Source organism: Pezoporus occidentalis, unplaced genomic scaffold (assembly GCF_034315485.1).
Source record: "Pezoporus occidentalis ecotype Australia unplaced genomic scaffold, CSIRO_AGI_Poc_V1 ctg2, whole genome shotgun sequence".
NCBI lineage: Eukaryota > Metazoa > Chordata > Aves > Psittaciformes > Psittacidae > Pezoporus > Pezoporus occidentalis.
The window spans coordinates 11,425,069-11,446,688 of NW_026913855.1; the positions used below are offsets into that span (position 1 = coordinate 11,425,069).

Consider the following 21,620-nt stretch of genomic DNA (forward strand, 5'->3'; position numbering starts at 1 on the left):
CTCTATGGCCTTGGGGGATAGAAAAGTAATATTTGCAGGGAAGATCATAAAAGAAGAGCTACTCCAGGCTAAAATTTGCCTTTTGATGCACTTTTGTATTGACAATAAAGGAGTGTCCTAGGCTAAAGAAAGAATCAGGTTTACATCTCATGTAAAAGCTTGGGTTTACTGCTACAAGATTAAACAATCAACTTTGATTCAAGGTTTTATAGCATTATAAACCATTATAGACATTTTCAGCTTCTTATTGAAGACGCAAGAAGGGAGGGGCAAGTGGTTAAAGCACTTGAAATATAAGGCAGTAATTTTTATTGTATCAATGCATTTTTTTCCTGCTCCCTTACCAATTAGAAGGAAAACTTTAATTTTTTTTTTATATTGCTGATGATTTTGGGGGTGGTCTTGCACTGTCCTTCTTTGAAGGAAAAAAAGAATTGGAAATCCTTCCTGACCTATGGAAGTAGTTCATCCTTCTGATTGCTCTTTTAAAGAGACATCATGAGAACCACATACAAAGTGAGATAAACAGAGTAAGTCCCAACATGAAGGATACTGTCTCCAGCACTGTTGGTTTTTTTTCCTAACAGCTTGTCTGGAGAAACACAGATTCATCACTGCTGCTCTGGGATCTGACAGGCTACTAACTATGTTTCACTGTTTCGGGTATTACTTTTAGGATGTTTTTTAGATCACACATGATAAAAGATGACTTTGTCTTAGCTGGTTATTAGCTAATGAGCAAAAAAAGAGATATATAAAAGAAGAGAAATAAGGCAGTGACTGAAAATTACATAGGAGGGAGACAGACAGTGGCTGCAGGAATCATTATGCCATATTCTAGCTGCTGCTGCAGGTGGTGCTACCAACCTGATGTAGCCATGTCTTGATGACTGCTGGAAGATGCAGCTAAGGTGGTGAGTTTGCTTCTTGGAGAAGGCCGAACTGTACCTTCCAGTGACCTTGAAATAAATAATGCTCCTCCAGAAGTGGTGCAGTTTCATTGCACCAGTGTAATCAATCCATACATTCAGAGTTTCTGACTCATGTCAAGCCCTGACATTGGCAAGCCCAGGCAGGTATTGTCTGATCTGTGTGCTGTCTTTAAACATTCACTATACACGAGTGCGTTTTGACTCCACTGATTTTATTTTTTTTTAAGTGTCATGTGTCAGACAGAAATTAACTTTCATCACTTTGAACTGGCTTCTTCATAAACATATACCCACACACAGAGAACTCCACTGAGGCATGTTAGACAGGGGCATACACTAAGACCTACACTAAAACCAAAGGTGGAGCATTACAAGACGAGCAATTCCCCTGCAGCATCCCCTATTCAATGATAAAGCTGTTCTTTTCTCCAGATAACCTTGATGCCTGCAGGTAATGTCAGTCCTCCATGACCTGAGGATTCATCCAGTTTGCGTCCAACAAGTTAGTGTTGCCCTTTCCCAAAGCTGAGGTTTCAGCCGCCTCCCTTGTAGTTCATGGCAATAGGGAGATTAGTGAGTTTTCTCTTGAACACAGCAATCTCACAAGCAACCCAGAGGGGGCACATAGGTAGCACTATGGCAAGCTTTCCAATATAAGCTTTGCCACAGAAAAGCTTTGGACAACTTTCATGCAAAAGTAATCGCTACCTCTGTAAGTGCCACTGCCTTGAGTCTGTGTGGATGCTCATGCAGCTGGACCAACACAACAACATCAGAGTCTGAACTTGCAGTCACAAGTTAGCTGCTTCACCTCTCATCGACGAGACCAATTGGTGGCTATTCCAGCCATGGGTCCAGTAGGTGTCATGGTGGTGCTTTGCAACTGCAGCTTGGCTAATACCCAATTGTCTGCTCCCTCAGGGCCTACAAACCAAACTTTTCATCATAACATCTGTCAATCACTGCTTTATTAGGTGTGAACATGCAGCAGGAAGACCTAGGGGAGCTGCAAGTTCCCTCACACAGCTCAGGGCATTTCTGAAGGAATAACAAAATTTAAAACTCCTTCATATAACCTTACAATAAATTAAAGTTTCGAAGGAAATATTCTCTTAAGCAGCTGTCTAAAGTCTGTTTCCATGAAGATTTCCATTTGGGAACTAGCTTTCTTGTTAATCTTACAGAAAATAATTTTCCTACCTTCCAAAATTTCAAGGGGTCTTGTGAAAGTGAGGAGTAATTTTGCTTGTACATAAGCTGTGGGAGAGCATTTGGCATTTCTTTTCACACCAGTGTTTCTATTTTCAGTTGGGACCTATCAGAGTTCCTCCATTGGCTGCTGCCTTCTTATCCTCCACGCACAAGCAGCAAGACATCCATTTTTACCTTTTTCTCCAGTTCAGATGATCTTGTAATCTGATAAAAAAGGCCATTATAGGGACTGAAAAACCATAAAAAGTGGCAAGTCTTGTTCCCTCATGACTTTCCTGATGTTACCTTTCACTCAAGCTGCCAAAAACCTTGCATCTTCTTCCCTCATTGCCCTGGCATTTCTTTTGTGTGAGAAAGGAAAATCCTGTTCCTCATTATCATTCCTGCTTTGCCTCCTGCTTTGCAACTGCACCTTGTTTTCCCTAATTATTTTCTTCACTTTAGTTTGCAAGTCTTAATTTAAAGCAAAAGTAATTCTTCCCAGATACAGTTATTCTCCTCCTTACCCATCCACTGAAATGCTGTAACAACAGGCTCATGTCTTTTCTTACCCCTTCCCTTCCTTTTTCTTTCTCTTTCTCTTTCCACAGATTAACTCTTTTTCCCAGACTGTTTCACCTCTCCTCCCTACTCTCCTTAAGGCTTTTTGTATGTGCTTTGAGGTCAGTGGTGGGATGATCAGGCCTGTTGTGTGGTGCAAGCAAGTTTGAAACAGTGGCTCTGCTTTGCATTGGAAGCTCTGGCTGCTTCAGGTGGCAGCTGGGAATGCCAGACATGCCTAGGCAGTGTTTGGCATCGCAGCCAGTGTCCCCTTTGCAGTCAGCTTCTCTGCATCTCAGAAGAAGAAGCCAACAGGCAACAATCCAGAGGTTTGGTGGTGGTGGGGCAGAGCCCAGTGCAGATGCCCTGCTCTATTGTTAATTCCTAAGATTTGGAGGAAGGTATTGCCTTTGGATCACCTGGAGAATGCTGTAAATTCTGGGAGAACCCCAAGCAATCTCAGATGTCCCCCTGTGACACACAGCTGTTCTGTGCCAGTGGTCCGCTCACTGTGACACCTTGCCCAGGTCCTAGTAACTGAGCTAAAACTGGCTTGGAGCATAAGGCAAATGTTTCCTTCAATTTACGCCAGTCTAACTTCATACAGATAAGATGCCTGTCAAACACGTATCCTTGAAGGAGCTGACTATAACCCAAAATTTCCCTTCAGCTGATGAGAATAGCTAGTGTCAAGTAGGGATTGCTGCAACTAATGGTGGTGTTGGAGGAACAGGCACTAGGGTTCAACACAAGTGGAGGTGGTGGGGTTTGGCTTGTGGCTTCTAACAGGCACTCAGATTCATCTCCATAGTCTTTGGCCTCTAAGTAGACAACACTGTGATGTGGTTGTAATTTCACCCTGGTGAATACTGAAAGCAAATGTGCCTTCCTATCAATTAAGAAGGAAGAAATATTCATTTGGCTGCAAATATCCTGACTGTTAAAAAAAGTTTAATTACCAAATCTTGGTGAAATTCAGCCTCATAGAGAAATGAAGTCTAGTTCTCTTCCCATGGGTGTGACTGTGCTTCTGTTCCCTCAAGGAGTGTGGCAATTTCTTTCTGTGGTCCTCATGGTTGGTTAAAGATCAACTTTCTTTATGTGAGTTCTGTCTACATAAAATCCTGTGTGTGCTAACTACAGCCACCCCTTTGAGCCCAAATGGTTACCTGTGTTGATACTTCTTAGGTGAACTTTACCTCATAAGCATTGTTGTCACCATTTAATGTGATCAAAAGCTATTATAATGGGTCTGTATAATTAAAATAACTAATTTAACTGATTATTTCTTTTTTTTTTTTTTTCTGATAAGGAAAACAGTTACACGTAACAAAGGAGTGTTCTTGTCTCAATCTCTTATCTTGTTTCTACACAAATTCAGCCTCCCACATAGAATCAGGGAATAGTTAGGGTTGGAAAGGACTTTAAGATCATCAAGTTCCAACCCCCCTGCCATGGGCAGGGACACCTCCCACTAGACCATGTTGCCCAAGTCTTTGTCCAACCTGTCCTTGAACACTGCCAGGGATGGAGCATTTACCACTTTTTGGGGCAACCGGTGGACATTTTTCCCATTTAGTGAAAAACAGAATAGAACCTGCCTGGAGAAGGCTGCATGGAGACCTCAGTATATGGAGACTTCCAGTATATGAAGGGGGTCTAAAGGATGCTGGAGAGAGACTCATTAGAGACTGTAGCAATAGGACAAGGTGTAATGGGTTACAACTTAAACAGGGGAAGTTTAGGTTGAAAATAAGGAAGAAATTCTTTCCTGTTAGGGTGCTGAGGCACTGGAATGGGTTGCCCAGGGAAGCTGTGAATGCTCCATCCCTGGCAGCGTTCAAGGCCACGCTGGACAGAGCCTTGGGTGAGATGGTTTAGCGTGAGGTGTCCTTGCCCATGGCAGGGGGGTTGGAACTTGATGATCTTAAGGTCCTTTCCAACCCTAGCTATTCTATGATTCTATGAAAACAACCTAACGGGATCTAGAAATTCTCTATGGCAGGTAACTAAGGGCTTGGTCTATTTGTCTGCCTAGGTTTTATAATTCGTCAAATACACTTTACTACTGTTTCAGGTCTAAGTTCTTGGGGATATGCTCTACTAGAAGGTCTGTGATAGATTATGCTCCCTCCAGGTTAGTATACACACAAATGTCTCATATGCAAACATTTGGGATTTTAACACTCAACATGAAAGAATAACAGAGGTGGAGCTACTTATTAAGAATAAATATTCACTTGGTTTTCATTATGCACTCCACCTGTTGTCACTTATGGCTCAAACCCAAATGTTCTGACACCAAAACCCTGACATCAACCTGTGCTTGTAAAGTCAGTGTACTTTTTAGTTGTTAAAGAACAGTGTGTTGCCAGTTCCTCACATGCTGTAAACTGGCACATCCTTATTGAAGCCAGTTGTGCTCTGTTGACTTGATGCTAAATGAATAGCTGGTTCATGGTATTCTGAGTCTCTATCTAATTCTCATTAAAATCAAAGAATACGCTTGCCAGCTTCCTAAAAAGTTAGATCAGACTCTGGGAAACAATGGGCAAAACTGTAATTTGTGTGATTTTTTTAATGTCATACCCAAGGAAGATATTTATGCGAATGTCCTTGGCTAAAATCCAATAAACAGAGCTGGTGACTTCAGACAACCTTGATTCCCCCACACTGAGGGTCCCAATACCAATGCAAATAACTCTGTATAAATACTTACGTTTCAGGTCCTCAGCCACTAATACTAAATAGCACTCCTCAGCTCTAAATGCCAACTAGCTGACCAGAGAGGAAAATGTAATGTTTCTGATTTCTGATAAGAAAAAGCTTAACGTTTAGAATTTGTCTTTTGATCTTATCAACAAGGCACAATGGATGAATGTAACGTGCTACACGATTCAGGTTCAGAGAGAAGAGGGAAAAGAAGCATGACAATGAGTCATCTGGTACAAAGCATCAGAATTCAATAAATAAAGCATTTTTTCTTTTTTCTTTTTTTTTCTTTGTGTTTTTTTTTGTTTGTTTCTCATTTGTTTGTTTTGTTGATGTTGTTTTTTTAGGCAAACTGCCTTTTATCGGATGAGGTCTGCGTGACAGCTGTGTATTTCCAAAAGTGCCACTTTCTAGGCACAAGAGAGCATAAGAATTCCTGTAACTCATGGGCAACCTACTTCTCTTGTGTATTAGGTTGCATGCTCTTTTTATCAGAGGTTCTATCTCAGTAAACCAAGGGAATTACAGGCAGCGCACATACTTATAAAGCTGTTTTCCTCTGAGACTGACCCCCAGACTCTAACTCAAGTCCTTGGACTGCTCACTTACAGATTTACAGTGCCCTCAATCAGTCCTACAAATGAAAACAAGGAACAGGGACTGCTGTTAATAAGAGACTCTGAATTAGGAACCTTGTGATTTGCTGCTGGCACAGACAAACCAGCACAACCTTGTCAGCCCTGTTAATAAACTTCAGCCTCAGTGCTGACCTGTTGAAAGGCTCCACAAGCTGATGACATCTTGCGGCTTTTAAGCAAAGATGGTTTCTCATGACATTGTGGAAGATTTCTTTATCATATTATCTTTGGATTAATGTTTTTATCAGGGAGCTAAGGTGAAAACAGAACCTGAGGTAGAAGGGATGACTGAGACAGTGGTATTTTCAAATATTTCCCTGTGCTGAGATACTGTTCAGTGATGGAGCCTTACAACTCCATTTGTCTCCCAGCAAGATGTTAAGGACCACAACCAGGCAGTGGTGTATACTGAACAAAACACAGCTCATGAAGGTGGTCCCACCCCCAGGAACCTGATGTCTCAGTAGAGGATGACAGCTAACGCATGGCTGTTAGCAGGCAGAGAACGGCGAAGTAAGTGACTACAGGGGTCAACATAACCATCTAAGCACTACTTTACACAAGGCTGCCTACTGACACTGCTTTGCATGTGGTGCCCCATGTGAATCCACTCTGCACATCACAAGATGCACCTGCTGAGGAAGACCTGTGGTATATCTCAGTGCTGCCCACCTTGATGGTGGGCTTGTCTCTAGCTTGGAGGAGATAAGTAGTACTCCTGTTGCCATGCAGGTCCTTCACCCAACCTGTGCCAAGGTAGTAGGGAGCCTGACAACCCAACTTGGTGAATATGATTCCCACAAGGGACAAGAAGCACATGCTGCTATCTGTGCATGCACCATCACAGTCCTCTGTCTCCATAACCTTCTATATCACTCTACACCATGAAGAAACAGCTATGCTACTACCTACACCTGAGATGCCTCTCTTTCTTTCCATCACTTCCAACTCCATCCTTTCTAATAGTTTTACCTCTCTGCCCTCTCTCTTTTCACACAACAGACTCTCCTCTCCCTGACCCACAACTGCGGCTTTATTCACCAGCTTCCCTCAGTGAAATCCTCTCTCTATGACAAAAACCAAAAGCTAATTCTCTTTCAGACTCTTCATTGTCCGAAGCAATAAAAGTAGCTATCAGCTGCCTTCCCGTCCCTCACATTCCTTCAAAAAAGAATCCATGGTACACATTCTGGAGAACACACATGACAGTTTGCCATGATCTGGATGTGTTTCCCTGTCACATAAAGGTGTATCAAGAGGGACAGAATCTGTTTGAATCATCCAAAAGTAATCAAATGTGATCTGACCTTCTACCTCAAGCTAGTAAAAACAGGTCACAACCGAGCTTTGGTCTTGGTTAAAGCTGAGTGTGGTGAGGGATTAGTCTAACACCAGTATAGCAGAATATAAATTCTTGCCTTATGTGCCTCCCAGATTGTCTCAGCAGCCCTTGTTAATGTGCTTTTCTACTTTCTACAATCTTTTGTACATTATCTGGAGACAGGTGCTAATTGTAGCAGAGTCTTCACAGCTTAACTCAAATAGCATCATCTCCTCTTGTCAGCCACAGCCTGACAGCTGTATAGTTCCTCAGGTTCCCTTGATCGTGCCAGGGTCCAATGACACCTAGAGAACAGGCCTTCATGCTACACAACATTGGTGGTGCCCAGCACATAGATGATGCTGTTCAATGGGTGTTTTGATGAACTGGACATAGCTGGACATTCACAAAGTTATGCACAATGTTTTGTGCGTAAATACAGTGAATACAGTGTTCTGGGACTCGTGCAAAGGACATAAAAAAATCTTTCCCTTGAATTATCACAGAACTCCAAAATAATTAAACTTGTTTGTTATGAAGGCCTGCATGGATACCATGATGAGGGAAGGGGTGAGAGATTTTTCTGCACTTCTTGTGTGTAGGATGTCCCTTGGGCAGTTGCAGGAGACAAAGGAAATCTTGTCTGCAGCTTTCTTGTTGGCATGCTCATTGCTCCAAAGTCATGCATCGTCTCACCTTTGGAAAAGTTCTTACTGTTGACTGACTGGGACATCCATCTCTCTCCCCAGCAATACTTCCAAATGTAAGATTGGTCCTGTTCTCACAGACACTCTAACATAAGGATGAGTAGGAAACTGTACAATTTGTCTCCTTCCTATAGGCTCCATCAGTGGTAGGTAGCTGATTAGAAGGTTGCATAAATTTCTGTATAGATCTTAATACAGATATTCTGGAAATCTAGGTAGCTTTACCTATAATTTTCTCTCTTGGAACTTTGTTGAGGCATTCCTTGCTTTGCTACAAGTTTGTGCCATGAGAGGAGTGTTGCAAGACCACCCCATGCTTTGGTGCAGAAGTCTATTCTTAAAATGGACCCCTCATGGGCCATGATGTCTACATGCTCTCCAGCATTTCAGTAGCTGGTTAATGGGTGCCTTCAGCCACCACTTGAATAGGGCATATGGCATGAATTGAAGAACTGAACATCACTCGACTAAGTGGTGAAGTATTCTTTCATTAATGGCAATCCTGTGGTCTCGATGCTGGTGTGATCATTTAAGCTTTGTGCTAGTGAATGCCTCACCTCCCTTGTTCCCTCATAGCTTGAAGACTGTCTTGTGTAGGTGACCGGTGACCTGCTATGGCTGACCATCATGGCTGGACCGGGGCCTCACTGAGAGCAACAGGGAGGGTCTCCTGTCTGTTTAAAACAGTGCAACAGGGAATGATGGCTTGGGGCACTCTGCTGGCATTTGCCAGGCAAGGATCGAGCCCTGAAGATTTTCACAGATGTTGCAAGACAAACTGTTGTGCTGGCAATAGAATTAGAAAGGCTGAAAAGAAGTACTTACCTGGCACCCTTTAAAACTACGACTCATCATCACAAGTTCATTTCTGGTTCTCTTTCCATTCATGTCTCAAGGACCAATATCTCAGTTCATGAAAATTTTAGGCATTTGCTTTTCTGCCCAGTGTTACAAACTCTATTTAATGGATGTGGGTTGTACAGACGACTTTGTTATGAACAAACAGTGCTCTGTTGAGTTAGTCCATTCACTGTCTCCAGTTCCTCACCAGAACAAGTGAGGCTGCATACGGGTCAGAAGTCTGACAGGGATCCAGACTTCAACATCTGAAATGGAGCAGTGATGCAGGAACTGCCGCTACACATGATTATCAGCTGTAGCTTCAGAAAGCAAAACAACCTGGATTTTAAGGCTCTGCTTTAGAGAGAAAATATTTTTAACCAAGATTCAGGTCTGATTATAATACAAGGTCTCATCCCACATTATTGCGTTGATTATTGTAATTATGACCTTTCAGGACTTTTTCAAGCTACACTATATCCAATTATAGCTGTTTTAAATACCGTTGTACTGTGGTGCTGGAGAAAGGAGGTAGTAGGTGTATTTTATTTAGCTTCCTGTTCTTACAGTAATGCTGTTTATGGGTAAGAGAGTTGGCATTGTTAATATTCTTTCTTTCATTGATGGATATAGCTGAAGCTGTCTTTTGAGCATCATGCCAAAAATGTACTTATCTGTGTTGCTGTAGTGCAGTGCTCAGTTTTAAAAAGGGATGAAGAATAGGCCCTCTATACTTTTGGTCCATTCTTTTGTGGTAGGCTTTATACACTGAATTTTCATGCACTTCATTTACAACAGAACAGATGAAATTGTGGCATCATTGAAGTCCAAAGCAGCAGTGAAGTTGACTTCATCAGGAGCAGGATTTCTTCTTGAGTATCAACTTATGTTGATCAGTACAGTTTCAAGAAGCTCTCTATGCAGTTTTCCTAAGAGAGTGACTCTAGATTTCTCTCCTCCTTCCTTCTTTTCCTCCTCCTCAGTTTTATGATTTGTTTGTGTTTTTTGTTTAATTGCATTTTTTGTTTAATTGTTTTGGGATTTCTGCTTGCCTAAACTTGAAAAGAAACTGCATCTAGGCTTTAATTTGCCTGGTTATGCATCCCTCTTTCGCCTGTGCAGAGAGTAAGTACAATATTAATGTGTGCCTTACTTCCACCACCTTTAATGGATTTAAACAATGTGTTGGCCTTATTTTCATACTTTCATGGGGAATGATCTCAAACTGGTAGAGCCTCCACAAAAGCCTTTCTCAGATGAAAGTCACATTGTTTCCAGGTCTTGAAAAGATGCCTTGTCCTTCCTTTCCCTTCCCTTTGCAGCAGGCAAATAACAGTCATTGTTGGAGATGTCAAGTTTTCAATATACACCTGCCATGATGAATATGTTTTCACCCTGTTGACATGCGTGTGATTACTTCATATGTAGACATCGTCAAATGCTCTCATGCTTTGCTTTTTATCAGAACCAGATGTAGCTTCACACCCAAAGCATGAAGTATCCCTCTGCTAGAGTGTCAGCAAGCTGATTCTGGGTGCTGCAAATTACTCCCCCTTGCTTTGATGTGTTATCCCTCCTTCAAAGACTGAAACCCTCTGCCCCTTCTGCCCTGATCCTCCTAGTTTCCACCAGCTCTTCCAGCACCTCTGGATCAGGCCCATTAGTAGTGAACACCTGCAACTTCCCAGATGCTGAGCAGCTGTCTTGCCAGCCAGGGCTCCCAGCACAGCACAGTTTGAGGTGTTGATGGTTCCCGCTGGGGCAGAGAGAGGAGAGGAAAAGCAGGCCTGTACTCTTTGGCAGCCTGCTGGGTCAAGTCTGTTGGCTTAAAAAGGAAAATAAACGGGAAGAGATCATTATCCTTCCCCATGTCCCTCCCTATTTCTCCCTCTATGCTTTCAAATAGTGAAGGTCAAATCTGAATGCTGGCGTTTCCTGTGCATGTTATCAAGTGTCACCTGCGAAAGGAAGTCCAGGTGAGAGTCTATGGATGCCCCATGCACCCTGCGAGTCCTACTGTTCTACTCCCAGTGGTGCTGGCCCACTGTGGCTAGTTTATGTAATTAATTCCCCCAGCCACCCCAGGTTTCAAATCGCATTTGGGAGCATCAGCCTCACGGTTTGTGCTGCTATGAGTTAATGTCTTCTAGTCTCTGAGTCACTGCTGATGAGTATTTGGATGTTTGGAACCTCATCCCCTTGCACACATGAACGTTTTCCAGCAACGTTAATGAACTTCACAAGCAGTCATTGTCAACTAGAGCACATCCAGAGCCAAGCAGAGCAAGCCAAGTGGGAGTAAAGTAGCACTCTGCCATAACCCAAACACCCTGATAGCCTAATTCTGATCTGCTGATCATAACAACTCTAGAGTCAAATAATGCAAAATTACCTGTACTTTTACTTTGTCCTGTGTCCCAATACTCATTTCTAGTCAAGAACAGGAAAACAAAAAGCATACAAAGTCTAAAAAACATATCTACAATATGATTGAAAAATACTGACTTGAGTTAGGACTTCCTACGTAGCATGAATATAATGCCTCAGTAATTCAGGAAGGGATACATAATGCTAAAATGTTCTAACTCCCCTGAATATGTGGGATTTTTTTTATGAAGTGACCATAATTGTGATCGATTTTTATAACTATGCTCATGCAGAACCAGTAGTCTTTAGGGTTGCTCTCCTTATAGTAGCAAGCACTGAGATCCTGTATGTAAATCATGTTGCAGACTCATTAGTGTTACTGCTGCTCGGTTGCTAGCTGAGACACCAGTTCTGATTTAGGGTATTTTGACACTTAGCAACAAACTAAGCTTTGTGAGCAGGTGGCTGAGCCAAAATAGTAGCAGAGTTCGCAGTTAGCTGAAATAATAACAAGGAATTGCTGGTCAGAATATGCTTTCTTTCTTGATTTATTAAAACAGCCTAGGAAAAACTTGTTTGTGAAGGATACACTCCCACGAGACACCTGCTTCAAAACCACTGTGATATAGGTGTGCTGCTTGGCACACATGGGAAAGTTCCTATGCTTAGATTATCAAACCAGGAGACCCATTCACCTGTGGCGGCCAAAGTAATCAACAGTGTGTCTTTTGCCTACCCAGGCGATCTTTAACTGCTCAGTTCTCTGCTCTTTCAGCAGCTTTTGTACCTGAAACTCTAAATCCACCCTCCTTTCCAGATCTGCACTGCTGTGTTCTCTACCTGAAGAATGGAAGATGTCCCACTTGGTCTGTAGGACAGTCTCTCCCAGGTCTGGTGTGGCATTTCCCTTTCTCTCACCTCACTCAGGCTGTACAGAGAGGCTAAGGATATCCACCTTTCTTTTGAGGGTCTTAGTGATACCTTGGACCAAGGACTTTCTCTCACTGGTTTCCAGCCTGGCTGTCAAAGTTGACCATTACCTGTTCAGCTCCTCACACAAAATGACTTTGCAGACAATGGAGACAGTATGAAGCTGTTCCTGTGCTGTGCAGTGCCCACAACCTTTCCATTTCCAAGAGGGAAGGACTCCTCTGCTCCTGACAAGAAGACCCTCTAAGTGTGTCAGAGAGCCAAAGTAAAACAAACGAAAAGCCTGAAAATCTCAGCACTTCAGACAATGCATACTCAGAGTATGAGTATGAGTATAAAGACATAAAAAACATACTCCTGGTCACTCTTCATTCCTTTATGCTGTATGTTTGTAGTCTAATGCAGGGGTAAGAAACCCAGGGCTGAAGGTCAGACACAGCCTGAAAAGACATTTCTCATGCTGTGGCCACTCAATTTTTTAAGACATGACCACTGGCTTGTCCAAAGCCCTGTGCTCCTGAGATGGCCAGCTAACAGTAGTTGAAAGAGCAGCAGGGCCCGTGGCAAGAATGCAGATCTCATCCTGGCCTTGAAGCAAGAGGAAGGTGCTTGGGAGGTCTGAGCACCTGGCTGCTCAACACAGTTCTGTGATTTCATTGCAAGGCCACAAGCAGCTCTTACAGCTCTTATATTCTGCAAAATGGGGCTAGAAATAGAAATTCTTTTTATGTGAGAGACTTGCCATCTGCTTGAGAACCTTGCTAGCAGGTTCACCAACTGAAAGTTAAGTGTTAAAGGCTTTATATGGGAGCATGAGAAGGTGTATCTGTGTGTGTGGTGGCCTTACAAAGACTGATGCAGCAACTGTACCAGCAGTGGAGGGAGCACAGCCTTGGTAGAGATTGCTGTGGGTATTTCCAGTGTACTGAGTTGGACACAAGACTCCACACTCAGGACCACAGGGCAGTAAGCGGTAGTTATCTGGTAGCAGGCATCCATTTTCTTGGTCACTTCATCACGGGTATCCAACATGAAACACTTCAGAGGAGCAAAACTTCTTTACAGAGGCAGAGGAACATTCTCTGAAAAAACAAGCTTTCTTGCAGCATCTCAATTTGAACTTGCAAAAAACCTCTAGAAACTTTCAAAACCCCTGACATCTTACAATTACAGATCACTATGGATAAAAACCTAAGTTTTATTAGGGTTTCCAGAAGAAATCAATGATGATATCGAAGAGAATTATGCTCCCAATGAGGAAATAAGCTGCAGGAGAAGAGGAATGATTAATAAACAATGAGCTTTTCCCAGAAAAATACCACTGCCATTATTAGAAAAGCATGCAGAAAAGAGATATATACAACTCAGGACACGAGTGAATTGTCTGGCTTAGGGGAGAAGCTAAAGGAGAATTGTTTTCTAAAAAAAGTTATTTTTCAGAGGTAAACAGGTCTTTAAAACACAGGCAAGCATTCTGCATACTACATTCACTAGCACAGGGAATCCAGCAAATGAGCATCAAACCCAAAGGGCTCCATCCCAGATGATAATTCTCATGCAAGGGGTATTTAAGCACACCCCTGGGGCTGCATGGAGATATTGGACAGGGACCTCTGCGACAATTGCACTGCAGGGAAAGAGGAAGAATGATCAGCACAGACCATGGTATGAGCTGGAGTTAACAGAATAAATTTAACCCTCCAGTAACTTGTCAGGTCCTCGTATTGCTTCTGTGAGCAGTTAGCCTGATTATTGCCATGTCTTAAATTAGATCATTTCTTAGCAGTAGCTCTTGAATATCCCTTTACCTGAAAAGACATAAAAAACTGTAAGCTGCTTTCTTACCAACTTGAGACATCCTAAAGGGCCAGGGATCAACATCGCTGGACATCTGAGTGCTTTGGAGGTTCCTGAAGAGGAACATGTAGGGGTGTGTGTGTAATGTGTGCGGTGTGGAGACCTTGAGGGCATTTTGGTAGATAATGTCCAAACATTTAGTAATTAATTTGAAGGACTGCCTAAGATAAAATGAATGAAGGTAAACAGTTTTGGCAATGGAGATGGCAAGTGAGAAACACTGACCCTTGGGCTTCTGGTGCTCTTGCTCTCACCTCTCAGCACCTGATTTGAGTCGCTGGGGAACTCAATAATGGTCTCAAGGCTACTGATTCAAACAGAACCAAGCTTAGAGCTCAAAGGTATTACAAATCTTCCTGTCAAACCTCCAGGGGACCAGGCTAACATTCAAGCTACAGGATATATAATGTACTTTACAGTGAAGTTGATTCATTTCCATGTCAACACCCTGTATTTGTGTTAATATTTCAAAAATCAGTGGGTCAAGGGAAAGTGAAAACAATTGGTAACACTTTAGAATCAGTGTCATCTGAAGTGACTGACTCAAAGGCAGTAGAAAACCATCACGGCTATAGCAGCAGAATGAAACAAACTTTTACAGAGATGCAGTTGTGGCTAATTTTGAATGAAAGGCATCAAAACATCACCGAATGTTCTACTAGGGTGCCAAAAAAATTGTATCACTGGGTTGCTCGATATCACTGTGAGCCACCCTGGACCAGCCTTCAGTGTAGTGAGACACTTAAGATTACTAATGCATTGGGAGAGGAAACAGGTAAAAAGTGTTTCCAAGGCTGACACAGTAGTAAGAAGTTTGGTCCCTGATGAAAAAAGAAAACCTGGCTGGAGTGTGGAGATGTTGCTTCACTGTGCTTGTCACATAGCAGTGCTCAATTGATGTACTTCTTGAGAGAAATTTCTGAGTCGAAGATGACTCAGCAGTGTCAAATTCGGTGTTTGCACTAGTATCAAATTAAATTTATCAAAGACTCAGGATACAAGCATCAAACCTGGGCTAATTAAAAGTAGATCTCTCTGTTTAAATCATATACTACCTCTTAGTCAATAAAGAACATAAAGCCAAACCAAGAAATGATGTAAGCTAGTCCAACTCTGACACAACAGCCACATTTGGTATTACTTTCACCTGTCTTTACAACACAAACACCCATAATTAATATTGATTCCTTTAAAAGCTGGCAGAGATAGGAGCCATGTACTTTCATTGAAGTCAGTGGGAGCTAAGCACTTTTATTCAGTAGCTTTAAAAAACAGCTCTGTACTTTCTCTGCAAATCAGCCCTTAGCAAAAGCAACTATCTGGGCCATTTGTTGCTGGAGATGTTACACACAGGATACTTTAGCTCCTCTACCTACTTCTACATTACACACAGTATTTATAATAATCTAGTGCTGTGATACTGTGTTTCTGAGAGTTTTTAAAACCCACAGCCCATACAAAACTTTGGAAAAAAAACCCAACTTTCTGGCCATTGTACAGTTTTTCATTTGAAGCCAAGGGGGAATTAGCCATGCTTCGAAAATTTGTTTATTCTTATTGTTTTTCCCCATTTATTGTTTCCCTACAAGTGTGAAGTTGCTGTAAAAATCAGCAGTGGTTGTTCTAGGAATAGCTTTCTGGAGTCTGTGGCTCAGCACTGGTCCTTGACTTCAGGCAATGCTTGCAAGCAGTGTGATCCCTTCATAGCTGTAAAACCAGGACATAAAACAGAGAACTGGCTTGCGCAGGGATACCCCAAAATCATCTGCAGAGCGTCTGCAGGTGATTGGCTCATTGGCAAATGTTTCCCCCTTTCTCTGGCTTCAGCAGTGGGTTCAGTTTTTTCCTATCGTATGGAACTATGGTTCCTGTTCAGGTTCTCTGATTTTATTTCCTTTGATTTTCTTGTATTTTTTTGTAAATCCCCTAAAATATCTGACAACAAGGGAAGCAACACTCAGGCTTCTGAAGAAGATTTACCAACTATTCTTTCTGTCATTGTTCATTTTTTCTCGTGTGCCCTAATGCTGTTCCTGAAGCTGACTTCATGACTTTATTGTCCCCATGTCGTTTATCAATAGCCTATTAGGGTGGATTGCAATAGTGAATGGATCTACTTCAACCCAGCCAGACAACAATATGCCTCAAAATTCATGCAGCACAAGAAATAAAACAGGAAACCCACTGTTTTCTTTTAATTATTTGCTGTTTCACATGTTTCTTACTTAATTTTCAAGGGACAGAGACAGAAGCACAAAGTCAAATCTCTCTTTCCCCCCTCACCGATCACTGTGATGAATCTTCATGGCCAAGAAAGGGGAGAGGAAAAGATTTCTGATCTCTACTGCTACAGATGCTTGCCAAACTAATATCAGCTACCTCCCAGCCACATCAACCTTTAAGTCCAGGCTTCAGCTCCATCACGCTGAAGTAGCAGGCTCAGGGACTGAAGGACTGACAGCCTCTAGACTGTGTTACGCATGCTCATCTAGACCATGCAAGCCCAGCAGCCTTGTTGGTGGTGACTTTCCCTAAGGAAACACACCAGGCTGGGATTTGCCTGAAAGCTCTGATCCTCCTGGAAGACTAAAATCTTCAACTGTCCTGATACGTAACTTCAATTGCTGTAACGAGCCATTAAAGTAAAAGATTATGAGAACTGGACAGTGAAGTCTTTGTGAAGTTAGCTGTTTCAGTTTCAGCCACTGCTGTCCCACTGAAAGCAGCAGGAGGTACTCCCACTCTTAAACTGCTAGTACAGGCAACCTGCTCCAAGCAGTTACTCTTTTTTTCATAGCCTTTCTGTTGTACTCCATGACCGCATTTTCCCAATAAGCCCTGTAATGCACAGAGTAGTAAGAAGCCAAAATTTGCCTCACAAAATTGGGAATGCTCAATTAACAGCTGATTTTTGAGAGGAGTTAGACTTCTTGCTGCCTTTTATGGATTCAGTGTGTGACCCCCATTAACTTCTCCCTCTGCCTGCAGGAGCCCTGTGCCTGTTATCCATCATCCAGAGCTGCAAACATCTAATCACTCATCCCAGATGGACCTACCAGCCCACTACCACAGAGTGCAGAGCCAGTGAGGGCATGCACAGCTTAAACAACCATGGCCTTCATCTTGTTCTTCTGCCAATCCTCCCCCTTATCCACTATGTTTTCCCCCACTTCTGCAGGAGATGAGACTGGGATCCAGCAGACAGGTGGCTGCGCTTACTTCACAGGCCTGCTTCCTGCACCATCCATCTGCCAAGGGAGGGGCTATTCCTGTGGAAAAAAGTGTGTAATTGGTTTATACCACAATGACTGTTGCTCTGCAAGGGGGCTGACTTAGCATCCATCATACATTCCTGTAGCACATGACTTTGTGACAGGCTAACGTCTTCTACGTAGATGCAGCAAGAGCAGGTTAAGGTGAGTACCTAGTACCCAGACTATCTTTATATACTTGGACCTGCCAGGTCAGAGTTGACCACTGTGCACAAACCAGACAGAATGAGGGGGAACACAGCTGCTAAAATCTTGGAAAACCTGCAGTTTTAGCCTGCAGCTGAATGGGCAGCATGTGGCCTGCCAGCAGCATTATTTTACTCTGCAGTTTGTTCCTAAGTGCCTCTCTTCCACGGACAAGTTTTATGCAAAAGAGACATACAGGCTGAACAAATTGTAGTGGCTGAAAGTCTCTTCAAGTATTACCTTTTTCAAGGCCTTTCAGTTCTGGCACTAAGCTCGTGTGAAGTACCTCTGAGGCAGTGGAGAAGACAGAAGGCTTTTGGGACACCTTGTACTTAGCCCTCCTCTGGCACTGCAAGGATATGTGTCACCTTCCCACCTTGGCCACAACGGCTCTGGTTGCTATGAGTAGGCTCAGGGAGAACACTGTTCCCAAGGCTTGCAGTCCAGCTTGGAAAAACACTGTCAACTGTGCTTCCATTTAGTGTTCATAGCCTCAGGCTCTTTGGGATAGTAGGAGATGTACAGATGTGAGCAACGTTGCAGAAAGCAGTTCCAACAAAGCAGATAAGTGAAATTCAGCACTTTCCCTCCCCCTACTCACTTCTTTCTGTGAAGAATTAAGCTTATTCTTTCTTCAAATACCATTAAATGTAGCTTTTCATAATTGCATAATTGTTCAGGATCTGATCAACCAGCAAATCAAGCCACTGAGTACATTGTGCAGTGGCATCCTGATGGGCATGTACAAGTCGGGCTGCCATCAGTGGCAAAACCAGATCAGAAGTAGAAAATCCAGAAAACTAAACAGAAGCAAAAATTATACAATCTGTTACAGGAGTTCCCAAACACATGGTCTTTGGAGAATGAAAAGTAGCTAAAGAAGATCTGTGTAAAAATATTGTTGTCAAGAAAAGACATTCACGTAGACAAAAGAAGAAAAAATAAACCTTACTTGATTTTCAATCCAGATTGGTCTACTGAGATGCTATACTGTAGGGACTGTTGTGTGCTTCTGATTAATTGCATAGTGGTGTACTTGCTCTAAAACCCAGTGTGGCCTCTCTTGGCAGTTTTTGTTTAGAGGCCATGTAATACCCATTCTGTGTTCAATACAGAAGATGCGATAGAACAAATTCGCACTGCTCTAACACACTGAAATACTCAAGCTATTGGTAATGATATCTGGTGTAAGACCTTACAACTGGTCTTCTTGAAAGCATGCTGATGTTACACAGCTTCACTAGAAAGGTAGCAGTAAGACAGTGTTTATTTTGCTTTCTTATATTCCTGACCCCCACAGTCTGGACTGTTTCCCTACCCCCCCCTTCCCCCTCAAAATTATGGCTTTTCCCATTTACCTAACCTCACACCTTCAGTTGTAAACACGGTTGGATGTTAGCTAATTTGCAGTTTGATTATGACATTTCCCCAATGCTAAGTGCCTCTGAACACAAAGGCATTTTTCTCCTGGGCACCAGAAACACTGATAAGGCAAACAGAGCTTTTGGAATAGGCTTTATTAGTTCTAAGCTTTTCCAGAGCTAGCTGATTGGAACACAAAGTATTGCTTTATAATGCAAAAACTGTGGCTACTTTACTCAACCAGCTGAAAAGCAGAAAATAATTCACTAGCATGTTGCAGTGGGGTTTATAATGGCCCTTTGCAAAGCTTCTTAGTGCAGGAAAATGCCAATGAACTAAACTGTTTAGGCAGCAGAGGCTTTGGAACACCATCTTTATAACAGTCCCTAAATTAGCTCAAGTTTTTTGCGTTGTAGATGACAACAAACCTAACAAACTTTAAAGCAAACAACAGGGTAAACTTTAACAGCTGCAAATGGGTTTTGGAGCCAGTGTATATCACTAATGATAGAATTGCATTTGGTTAAAAGGAGACATGTGTCCATGGTCTTTTCAAAGGCAGTCACACTGGTGGTTGTATGAGAGAGTGAGGATTTCAAGAAACAGCACATGTACAGGAATAAAATATGTTCAGCTTCAATTGTACAGAGCTTGTAACCAAGGCAGATTTTGGCTCCATTTGAGCCACAACTGTGTCCAGGTTTAACCTGATGAATCTAGCTCCCAAGAGACTCACATTCTCCCTACTCAGGTAGGCCATTCTCTCATTTGCAGTATCCTTTCAGAATACAGATGCTTAAAATAGCTCTATGAGATTTAAATGGTACTTAAAGTGACATACTAATGGGAAAAGTTCAGAGGAGAGAAATGAGACTGATGACAGCTGTGGAACAGTTTCTATGTACAAAGTGACTGAGGTAGGACTGAAAAAGGTAAATGTAATTTGGGGGAAATACTGTAGAGAAGTCTATGAAATTATAGAGCACATGCTGGAGAGGGAAGTTTTGCCTGATTATTCCAGTACCAGAGGTGCATAGCGTCAAAGGAGGCCAGTAGGAGAATGATGTCCAAATGTTTTTTCATATCTGTTAGTAGCACACCTGGGGAACTCCTTGCCCAAGTGTGTCATAGATGCTAGGAGCTGATAAAGCTACAAAAGTCCACAAAAGAAAAAGCCAACAAAGCCACCAGAGAGACTGCATTGCAGTTGTGCCCAATAAGGGGACTCCTGTAGCATAAGCAAAATACCTTCATCTGCAATGCCACTCATTGCTACTACAGTTTTTGGTAGATGAGATGTTTCCTACTTCTCACAGTCAAGGGTGGCTTCATGCATTCGAGTCACTTGGATTTATAGGACAATGTACTCTGTAAATTTTATTTTATGAATGCATTTATGAAAGAAAACAAACGCATCAAACAAGGTCTAAATCCCCTTTGTACAGACTAGTCTTAACATGCAAATACACTGATTCATCACTTAATGTTTCTAACTCAAGTTCTCTAATACATAACTCATGCAGCAGTGAGTAAAATAGTTACCTAATCCACAGTGAGTGCTCATTCTTCTTTCTCCATCACCTTGTGGGTATCGCCTCTATCACACCTGGATGCACAAAAGCCTCAGCCAAGGCTGCTGTTGGATCTACTTCAGAAGATTTTTGGGTAAGCTGATATATTTATAACCTCCAGCTTGGAGGTTTGATCAGCAACATTTCCAGAAGTAAGTGGATTCTGAAGAAACTGTCACACAGTCAATACACAGGGATTATGGCTGCAGCAGACAGCAAGCTGCAGGTGATAACAGCTTAAAATGACCTCTACCCATTCCTGTCCATCACACCCTGCCTATAAGTTGCTCTGGCTTTGACCTTATGGTGCAGGTCCCAGCATACATCAGGTCCTACCATGAGCACTGTGTTAGCCAAAACCTGAGCAGGAGTTGAGCAAGGAGTTATGAGGGGGCCCTTTTATTCTCAGGGCAATACTGCAGAGGCCAGATAAACACAACCATGTTTTGGTTGGGCTGCACATGACTTAAAGAAAATGCTGAGCCCAGCCTGAATCTCCTTGTAGTGCACACTCAGCCATGCAGTTGCTTTGCAACTGCTGACTGCCTCGCAGTGCCCAGATTTCCATCACCCAACCCACTTTCTGACTTCCCCCTCCCCATGATCTGCCAGCCTTGCAGACAAAACTTGCTCCTGAGCCTTGCCGTGGTCCTCAGCACAGGCTTACTAACCTGCCTGTGGAGAAGGTGAATCCCTGTGCTAGCAGTCCACATCCAGCTCCAGTGACAAGCACAAGGTCTGCCTTCTGCCACCACTAACAGTCTCTCCTGTTGATTCCCTGCATCAGGCAACACGGTCCGCTGGCCTTCCTCTCTTACCACTTTCTTTCCCCTCACATCACCCCACCAGGAATCTTCTCTTTGCATCATTTTCCTCAAAATTCAACTCAGCTTTTTATATTGTGCCTTTAAGCACTAATTAAATCCCTCTCACCTGCACATGGAAACCTCTTGGCTTCTCTCAGGCACTGTCTTCCATTACAGTTGCTGTTCCAGTGTACATTAATGTATATATCACATTTCTACTCACTACCAGCTATCATGCAAGCACCAATATACATAACAATCCCTCTCCTTCCATCAGCACTCACAGTGTACTTCTGAATCTCCTCTGTCATAATGGGGCTATCAATTATAGCTTGAAGAAGCTCAGACACTTTTCCCACCCCCCTCT

The 21,620-nt window shown here is 42.6% G+C and overlaps 1 protein-coding gene across 1 annotated transcript in view; it reads right to left on the reverse strand.

Moving 5' to 3' along the window:
* Nucleotides 1-16,525: 16,525 nt before the first annotated feature.
* F13A1 (coagulation factor XIII A chain) overlaps nucleotides 16,526-21,620 on the reverse strand; it is a 69,261-nt gene continuing 64,166 nt past the window's right edge. Inside the window, exon 15 of the mRNA XM_062617794.1 lies at nucleotides 16,526-16,616. Within this exon, the coding sequence (XP_062473778.1) occupies nucleotides 16,541-16,616 (76 nt within the window). The 3' untranslated portion in view covers nucleotides 16,526-16,540. The remainder of the gene's footprint in view (nucleotides 16,617-21,620) is intronic.